Here is a 10282-nt window from a genome sequence, read left to right on the forward strand (position 1 = left end):
CAAAAATCTACTCTCACCTGCAGTTGGTTTTCAATTGGATCTCGATAAGTAATTTTTTTTCATTTAATAATTTAAAAAATATTTTTTAATAATAGTATAAATATTAAAAAATAAACTTATTTAGCCTTATCGAGACCGGTTTCGTACACGTAACATTACTCTATGTAAGATGATAGTTGCATTTTGGAATGCAACTCTAACGCATTCCTTTCAAACAAAGTAAATAAATTTTAAATCTAAAAATAAAAAAAAAAATTATCTTTTGACAATAAACTCCGCATCTCTTTTAAAGAAAATATGCGAAATTTGAATAACATCTAGCATTAATGTTCAACTTAAATATTTTTTCGTTTCAAAAAAAAAAATACTTAAATTTTTTTGTTATGGTCTTTTCATTGCCATAAATGCTTTGGGCTGTTTGGGAAGTCATGTATTGGCGGTGGTGTCGGTAACCCAAGATCGATGATACTAATCTTATATGAGAAATATTTAACTATAAAGTAGAGATGAAAATCGACCCCTTTGGCGTCGGTTTTGCCGGTGCGGTTTTTGGATAAAATTGAGGACGATCGATGCTTTATTTTTGGAAAAGAAAATCGGTTGAAAACTGTCGATGGGAGGAGAAATACCACTCGTCTTGATGCTAACGATTTTCTTGTGGTTCATGATCGGTTTATCGGCAAACATCGTCTAAGAGAGTAGAGAGAGAGTGTGTTACAAATGAGAGAGAGAAGCAAATCGAGGAAGAATAAATGAGGAAGAAGACAATCCTATTTTAAAACGACGTCGTTATGAATTTTTTTAAAATTGAACAGACTTAAAACGACGTCGTTCTGCTTAAACTTAAATAAAACGGCGTCGTTTTGAGTACAGAATAACAAAATATAATTTCTTTAATCAGTCGGTTCAGCGATTCAAACCAAGTTCGAACCGACGTCGAACTGACCGATACCAGTTTTCTCTATTTGCTACTGCACGCCGATCGGTTCTCCATCGGTTTCAATCGGTTCTGAGCTTTGACTGCTGGTCTGAGTCGGTATAGGTCCGTTTTTGTACAACTCTACCATAAAATGATTACACAAAAATAAATTTATAAACTGATATGGTTTGATGCAGTATTTTAAATTGTAAAATTATTTTTATTATAAAATATATCTAAAGAATCACATGAAGTCATATCATTTTATAGGTTTATTTTTATATACTCTCTTTATGTATATAGCATTTCTCGTCTTATATTAGATTATCAATGTTATTAGTTTTTTTTTTTTTGGGTTACTTTTTTGTTGTAGTATAACAACTTGGCACCTTTGGATCTACTTAACTTCAAAGCTTAAATAAATGTTCATCTTTTTTTTTTTTCACAAATGTTTGCTGAATTTGTATCTTGGGCTTTGAAACTTGAGGTAATGGCTGTCTTTAAAAAGTAAACCATGCGTAGAAATACAAGTGATTATGTCCACATAGAATGTAATTTTCTTTCTAGGAAAAAATGAAAAAATTATATTTGTAAGTCAGCGTGGAGACCACACTATCTACTATGATGAATTAGCCCAATTTGATTCGCAGTATAAATTTTAAATTAAATTATCTTATTATTTTTATCAATTCATTGTCACAAACTCCAATGTGAAATATATCTCAAAAAAAATATTCAAATTGTTTTACCTACTCTAAAATCTAATAAAACAATATATCTTAAAAACAAAAAAATTCTATTTTCGAGTCTATGGAAGGGGCATACCCTCCACATTGTTGGGATAAAAGATTTGATCTATAAAAAAAAAATTTAAATTTAAATCTTACAAATCAAAATTTACTATATAAAATAGTCCGAAGTACATGTCCTTGACACAAACTTATAAATAGAATGAGTCAAAGAAATTATTAAAAAGTTTCAAATTTTTTCAAAAATTTCAAACATTTTCAGGTATTTTTGCGTCCTATGCAGGCTGTTTTTGAATATTGAATTGATTTAGTTAAATTGAAATAATAAAATAATAATAAAATATTATTTTTTAATATTATTATTATTTTAAAATTTTAAAAAAATTATAATAATAAATTAAAATAAATTAAGATAGATTTAAGAACCAAACCAAACATTAAATCGGAAGAACCTGGGGCTAGCGAATAAGACGAAAGAGCAACTAGCCCAGATAAAATCATTGAGCGGACAATAGCAAAAGGAATCCAAAAGCATATCTTACATGGCCAACATTACTTTGTGGACTCTGGATTATACAGTTGATTTGAAATAAAAGTTAAAATTAGAATAAAATATTATTTTTATTTTAAAATTTAAAAAATTTAAATTATTTTTTATATTTTTTTATAAAAATTTAAAAAATTTATAATAATTATATAAGATGAGATGAGATGTGATAATTTAATCTCTATATCAGACCAGATCTTAGCATGGCTTCGTTTGGAACCACAATTCATCTCAACTCATCTCAATTCATCTCAACAACTTTTTCAAATTCCAACACAAAATATAATAAACAATTCAATTTTTTCAAATCTCAAAATAATAAAAATAATAATAAATAATATTCTAATAATATTTTATTATCTCAATTCAACTCACTTCAACATCTAAACGCAACCATAAGTCTGAAAATAAATAAATGTACGACACCTCTCACCATATCTTTGCATCGGGGTCCAGTTGCACATAAATGGTTTTAGTTAGGCAACACTTTCATGCATTGTGTTACACAATTATTTCGTGAATGACCTTGAAGAGGCGAATGTCGCGTGGGTGGGATGATGCTTCCACGCGTTTTTTCTCGTAAAAATTATATTATCGAGTCGGTATATAGAACATATTTAATAAAATATTTATATTATATAATTTAATTTTAAAGATAAATTTTAAATTTTAAATATCACAAATCAAATTTTACCATTTAAATGATATAAATAACATGTTTTACACACAATTTTATTCGGTAGTTGGAGATTGCGTTCATGGAGTGAGAGTATTTTCAATCATGTTTGAATTATGTGATCCCCTCTCCAATTGATATGTAACATTAACCACTAGGAAAAAAGTATTATTAAGATGATTATTGATATGTTTTCTACATTTTTTAGCCCTTTCTATATAGGTAATGGGGCCATTAATGTCTTTTAGCTAGTAAATTAAAAAGGAAAAAAAAGAAGAAAAAAAAGAGAGACATTGGTTAGAGAGATGTAGAATCAAAGAAAAGGACATAAATTTAGTGATAATTGGGACAAAGGTTTTGTTATGTATTACTTACTATTCACTTTCACATTTCATACTTAAAATTTTTATTTTATATAATGTAGAATGTGTGTAGTGAATAGTGACTGATGAAATTAATTATTTTTATGACAAATCTTGTATTAGCAATAACCACCCCCACTTCATTAATTAGATAGAGTTTGCAAAAAGGAGAAATTATTTTCCCAAATAGCTTAATCATAGTACCAATAATTGAAGGGACCATAAGTGGGCTCCTTTATTTTCAGAAATTAATTTAAGTTTTTTATTTATCATTTTCACGCACCACATATTATATATAATTTTTTTTTTCTTATCAAATATATGGTATATGGATGATGAGTAAAATAACTTAATTAGTTTAAGAAAAATGAAACTAATTTTTTTTTTAAAATAAAAATAAAAATAAGTGTGATGTGTAGAGATGATGAGTAACAAAATTCAGAAATTAATTTAAGTTTTTTACTGTAATATATTAATGGGTCACTTAGGTATTATGGTACTTGGCACAAAATCATAGGTTACAAAGAAAAGGGGAGGGAAAATCCGATCTATTCCCTCCAAAAACTAGAGAAAGGTTATTAATGGAATATAAAAAATTCATATATGCATGCTATTGGTGTCGCCTTCCTTAGTGGATAGAGAGGATAATATATCCTCAACCCTTTTCAATTAAGATGGAAATAATGTCATAGTTGAGTTGAGTTAGTGTTATAGTACAAGAGTCACTACTCAATAGAAAAGTGACAAAATATAAATTAAAATTTTAAAAAATACTAAAAAAAAATTGATACGAGATAAATTTATTATTATTATTATTATTTGAATTATTTTTATGCGAGATAATATATGCATGCTATTGCATTAGTTGTAAAAGTGTAATGAACAGATTAATATTAAAGAAGAATTATTATACATATACAACTATTTTATAATTTAATTTTAAATATAAGAGGGATCTTGAATTAAGAAATAGATTCTAGAAGTTAAATAAGAATATCATGGGCAATTTCAATATGACAATGCTACTATACCTTTTAGTTTATACCATTCAATCTTTTTGCTTGACGTGATTTATTAAAAAATTAAAAATATAAATATAAAATTATAGAATGAATCTAGAGTTTTAATATTTTTTTTTGTGGTGCTTTCAGACTTCATTTTGTTTTAAATATATTTTTAAAATTTTTTTAATAAGTCATGTGACATTATGATTCCGCATCAATAAAAAAATTAAATAGTATAAATTAAAAGATACAGTAACATTTTTAATTTTTAATAATAGTTAAAAGATAATTATAGTGAAAACTTTAGGCAAATTGTATAAATATCATTATTGCGGTTATATAAATAAGAAGAGTGCTGCTAGGTTACCGCTTGGCACTAATCGTTGGGTGTGTTAGGCAAAATTTTATTTTTTAATTTTTTTATTCATATTTTTTTAATATTTTTAAATACTTTTAAAAAATATAAAAAATATTAATATAATAATAATCAATTTCTTAATTAATAAATAAAAAAATGTAAAAGAAATTAAATACGCAGTGAAAATGAAGAGATAAAATGGTACGGTGCATTATTCAAACAAGAAAGTACAAGGCCATAAAAGCTCGTTCTAATTGACGGCACGCGCCTGCAACATGCGAATAGAATAACTATTTTAACAGACGTTTCGAACCTTTTCCCCTCCAATTTTTAACCTTTTACACTCGAAAGCTCCACTACCCGCCACCAAATTCCCCCATGCAAATATCTTCACGGAGCTCCAATGACTCCACCAATGCCGCCATTCTCTTCCCCTCCATAACCCATCTTCTTCCAAACCCCAACCCCACACAATCCAGTTCTAATCCCCACCGATCCTCTTTTGTCACAAATACAAACGTCACTACGTTTGCAATTTCTCAAGCATCGGCCATAATTCAGGCCCTTGCCTACTTTGCTTTGCGCACTGCAAATTCCAAAGGGACTGGTTTTGCCTATCGGATATGTGGGTAGTGATTGCTTTCTGGAATTATTAAATGGCTCGAGAAGGGTTCCTGGTGCCGGTTGAGACTCAAGCTTCTTTGAAGAAGAAGACAGCCGTTTCAACGAGCTGGGTTTTTCTGGACAACAGTGGGGAAAGTACCATTCTGGATGTTGACAAGTATGCTATTATGCGACGGGTTCAGATTCACGCCAGAGATCTTCGAATCCTCGATCCCCTGCTTTCTTATCCTTCCACCATTCTTGGTAGAGAAAAAGTTATTGTGCTCAATTTGGAGGTGAAGAGAACATTGCTCCCGTCACATTCAATTGTGTTATAGTTTTGTTTCCTTTGATTTTACTTTATGGGTGGTTGATATGTTTAGTTATTTCGCTAATCTCTTAGTTGGGTTTTGTTTTCCAGCACATTAAAGCAATAGTAACCGCAGAAGAGGTAAAGTCTCTCTCTCTCTCTCTCTCTCTCGGTGGGTTTCTCCTCTTGTACTATAGTAACATATGATATGTGTTTTTTGGGGAATAGTGATTTCTGAAGACCTTTTACCTTTATTTTAAACAGTGCGACCTTTTCCTCTGTTCTGTTTTGAGTATTTGGTAGATATGAGGAAACTCAGTGGGTTTCGACTTTCGAGTCATTTGGAGTATTTTTATTTTTGGGTTTAGGTATTGGTTCGAGATCCTTTTGATGATAATGTAATCCCGATAGTCGAGGAACTTCAAAGGCGATTGCCTTTAGCAAATTCCATTTGCCATGGCCAAGGAGAAGAAGAAGAGCACCCAAGCACTGAAAGTGGTGAAGAAAATGGTAAAGCTGAATAAATGATTTTTTTTCCTGGGTTTTTCCTTGTCACTCCAATTATTCTAAATTTTGGTACCGCACTACTACTACTGCTCTTGCTTATGGTTAAATTATTGAATTCTTTGAGGTTGGGACGATTTGTTTCGTATGCATTGCAGAATTTCCATTTGAATTCCGAGCTTTAGAAGTTGTTCTCGAAGCCATTTGTAGTTTTCTTGATGCACGCACAAGAGAACTAGAGACTGATGTATATCCAGCTTTAGATGAGCTGACGTCCAAGGTAAAACGCTTCTTTAATGAGCTATTTTTTTTGCTTCTGCAGAGATATCTGATTTGATGCTTGTATGCTGTCCCCACTTTAAACGGTTACATTAGTGTCCGTACATCTAATGAAATTCGCAGTGCATGTTCTAAGTAGCTGGGTGTGGTAGAAAAATCTTATTTAGGTCCACTTATACTCTTTTTCTGCACTTTATGAACTTTTGTTTCCATGTTTTTGGTGACAAGTATTTCAAAACTCCTGTCTTCAGCAACTTCATTGTAAGATCAGTTGTTTGCTAGTCTTTATGCACCTTTTGATTTTGAAACATATATTAATAATTGAGTCCAGCTCAAATATCTTTCTGCACTTTTTGATTTATAATATTTTTAATAAGAGCCTTCTTGTTTTCTTGTAATACGTAGATTAGCAGTCGGAATTTGGATCGGGTGCGCAAACTGAAGAGTGCAATGACAAGGTTGACAAATCGAGTTCAAAAGGTATGTTTTTTATATGACATCTGAACCTTGAATTGAGGTAAAATTCCTTTCTGCTTGGATGGAAGAGTTCCTTTCTTTTTGTGTGGCTGAAAAATGTAATTTGCCTTAGGAGGTTACTTTCAAAGCATCGGAATTCATATTGGCTGTAGCGGGTGCTTTTAAAATCTGCAGGGCATCTTAATTTAAACTTCAATAAAATTGTCCCACAAGAACGTTGGAAGAAACCTAAGCCTAAATAGAATACTTTTCATTAATTTTGTGGGACTGGATCCTAGTGTAATCTCACGTTTTCGGCTTTTATCTTGAGTTCTCGAGAAGCTGTTAATGGCAGTACGAACAGTTTACTTCTAAAGATCTCTTATTCATTCCCCAAAAAGACCTAGTCTTTTATATTGTTGTTACTGTTGGCAAGCCCCAAACTTGTTATCAGTTGAAGGAAACATGTAGTCAATGTGGAGTGGTGCAAGGGATTGCTTCCTTAGTTTTCTCCTTCTGTCATAAGTGAATATCATTGATCACTTACAGTTGAGATCACCAATCTCTCCACTCCATTTTACATAAGAGCAGGATAACTAACAAATAAGAAATCCTAAGAACAATAACATGGTCCTTACAAATAGCAATAGAGAGAATGTTGTGACGAGATCTAATGCCTGTAGTTTAAATAAACAAACACACTCCAGAGAGAGCACTAAAACATGTTACCATTTGGCAGTTAGCACAAAATATTGAATAAGATCAGGATGGCAGTAAGATCACAAGCCAAAGGATTTTAACTGAAGATGAGAAGCCTCTCCGCAATTCGAAGGTGTTTTCACTGTGAAAATACTAACAACCTTTCATCAGCCCCAGCGCCCACCCCCCCTCCCCAAAACGAAAAAAGAGAGATAAAAATAGAAGAAAAATGGCAGTGGCTCCTTTTATATGAAGGATACATATACAATTTTTAACACTAGTCTTTAGCAACTAAAAGCTGATTCCATTTATTGATGAAGGTGTATGATTTATTTCATTAGCATTCTGGTTTCCCAGGTTAGGGATGAACTCGAACAACTTCTTGATGATGATGAGGATATGGCAGATCTTTACTTGTCAAGAAAGTTGTCCGGGACATCTTCACCTGCCAATGGCTTTGATGCTCCTAATTGGTTTATTAACTCTCCGACTACGGGCTCAAAGATATCCAAAACAAGTAGGGCAAGTGCTGCAACAACTCAAGAGGAGGATGATATTGATGAGCTTGAAATGTTGCTTGAGGTTGTTAAAGCAATCTTGTTATAGGTTTTTCTAAAACTAAAAGTGACGTCTAGATTAATACTGAAATATTTTGCAGGCATACTTTATGCAAATTGATGGCACGATGCACAAATTGACAACGGTATACATCAACTTGTCGTAACTTGTTTATGTTTCATGTTGGACTGTACTGATACTAATTTATATAATCTTCTATAAGCAGATGCGTGAATACATTGATGACACAGAGGATTACATAAATATCCAGGTAACCCAAGTTGGACAACTCATGTTGTTTAATTTTTTAATACTTAGTTTTTCCAAATGATGGAATAATCATTAATCTCATAAATTTCACAGCTATGATGAATTGAAAAGGGATGAGTACCACTAGGCTATAAGGCCAATCAATGATGGACAACTAGAAAATGAAACTAAAATTAAAGTTAGTCCAACACTTGTTGAGGAAGATTGTTCAAAATGCAGTGTATTTTTAAGTTACTTCTTTGAAGCTTCTCACATAAATGACCAAAAACCTCTTAGGCACTATAATACCCTAAAAACCATTTGGACTACTATCACATTATAATCCGTTATGCATCCCTTGTTGCAGCTTGATAATCATCGAAATCAGCTGATTCAGGTACTGTCTTTGAGGAACAAATAAATTTCTGTGTCCAAGTATGTTCACCTCTATGTCTTTTAATCATCAACATGCTTCTTTTACTGTTCTTTGGAATCGAGCTGGCCACATTTTTTTTCACACAATTCTACGTGCACCAATCCTAACTACATCATGTTTATGCATTTCTTTATCACACCTAATTCTGTTCTCTATGGCAGCTGGAATTGTTGCTAAGTTCTGGAACTGTTTCTTTGTCTGTGTATTCTTTGGTGGCTGCAATGTTTGGAATGAACATCCCAACCATGTGGAAGGATGACCATGGATACGTATTTAAATGGGTATGAGTGGTACATAATCTCTTTTGTGAATAGAAAATTATATCATCTTAGAATTGTCATTCCGTCCATGTGACGCCAATAGACTTATGATTTACTTTTTAACCTTTCTCCTCTTGATCTATTACCTTTAGGTGGTCATCCTCGCCGGAGTAGTTTGTGCATCCCTCTTCTTATCAATAATTTCATATGCTCGGCACAAAGGTCTTGTTGGTTCTTGAAATTCATAAACAAGTTTTAAGGACATGCACAATAACGGTCGCTATTAGGCATTGGTGAATTGGAGGACCATGGTTTACAGATGGGTGCACTGGTCATTAGTCATTAAAATGACTAAAAGTTGTTTACAGTAAGTAAATAACCATTTTGTTGGCATCACTGTCAGAGATGACAAGTTCCATTGGTCCTTAAAGCATAAATAATTGCAGGAGAGTTGCTGTGGACTCTCTACTGCTTGGGATGTCTGAAAATTACTGCATTTGCTTTGCAGCATTCATTTGGATAGAAATTACCCTTGTTCTTAAGTTTTCGGACCTAAACTGAATCTTAACCTAACCTTGTTTATATATTGGGGCCTAGCATTATACCATGTGCAAACATCTGGACCTTTGAAAGAAAATCACTTTTCTTCTCCATTGGTGATTCTAGCATCTCATCAAAATCCAGATGACTTTGATCACATTTTTATAGAGAATTTGACATCTCACCAAGAACAAGAGTAAATTCTATCCATATAAAACTATTAGACTCGTAATAAATTCTAGATAACAGGAAACATCAACTACACTCTTTTTAGCATTATTGTCAACAGCTTTGATGTTCCGGGCCCTCTTGATGGAATCATGGAAGGTCATTTTTACAATAAATGATTGCACCATTGGTTTGTTGAAACTTTTGGATAAGGTTGAGGCAGCTTGCAGCTTTTTTTCTTTCTATCTTTTGAGGATAGACAAACTGCTTACACCCTAATACAGATAAACGTGATATACAAGAAACCTTTCAATTTTTTCAAACTTTCAAATAAAAATACAATAAACAATTTAATATTTTCAAATTTTAAAATAAAAATAATATTAAAAAATAATATTTTATTTAATTTTTAACTTTTATCTCCTCTCATCTTATCTGTATAATCAAACGAGATAAAAATCCAAAAATCTCAAGGGCCTGGAAACATTCTGCAACACTAATAATAAAAATGTCAATAACTTCGTAAAACGTGTGTTATCTAGATCATCACAGTTCCTTCAGAGGATTTTGGACAGTGAAAATGCCACCAATTTGGTTGTTTATGT

At 31.8% G+C, this 10282-nt stretch overlaps 1 protein-coding gene across 2 annotated transcripts; it reads left to right on the plus strand.

Annotated features, from left to right (window-relative positions):
• The first annotated feature begins 4975 nt into the window (after nt 1–4975).
• On the plus strand, nt 4976–9620 carry LOC108996049 (magnesium transporter MRS2-I-like). 2 transcript variants are annotated; one of them, XM_018971793.2, is made up of 11 exons: nt 4976–5514; nt 5640–5669; nt 5897–6038; nt 6191–6312; nt 6717–6791; nt 7824–8048; nt 8125–8169; nt 8251–8295; nt 8641–8670; nt 8871–8990; nt 9122–9620. In XM_018971793.2, the coding sequence occupies exons 1-11, from the start codon at nt 5272–5274 to the stop codon at nt 9206–9208; spliced, it is 1164 nt and encodes a 387-aa protein (XP_018827338.1). In that variant the 5' UTR covers nt 4976–5271; the 3' UTR covers nt 9209–9620. The 2 variants fall into 2 exon arrangements, 1 of the variants encoding a protein (XP_018827338.1); XR_004797916.1 differs by having other exon boundaries at nt 5030–5514; nt 8641–8708; nt 9122–9287.
• The last annotated feature ends 662 nt before the right edge of the window (nt 9621–10282 follow it).

Source organism: Juglans regia, chromosome 1 (assembly GCF_001411555.2).
Source record: "Juglans regia cultivar Chandler chromosome 1, Walnut 2.0, whole genome shotgun sequence".
Lineage (NCBI taxonomy): Eukaryota > Viridiplantae > Streptophyta > Magnoliopsida > Fagales > Juglandaceae > Juglans > Juglans regia.

What these genes read in the sequence shown, in the direction of transcription:
- LOC108996049 (XM_018971793.2), top strand. Translation starts at nt 5,272, where the DNA reads ATGGCTCGAGAAGGGTTCCTGGTGCCGGTTGAGACTCAAGCTTCTTTG. An exon ending in TTATTGTGCTCAATTTGGAG is followed by an intron (nt 5,515 to 5,639) that starts GTGAAGAGAACA and finishes TTTGTTTTCCAG; the next exon opens with CACATTAAAGCAATAGTAAC. An exon ending in AGGATTACATAAATATCCAG is followed by an intron (nt 8,296 to 8,640) that starts GTAACCCAAGTT and finishes CCCTTGTTGCAG; the next exon opens with CTTGATAATCATCGAAATCA.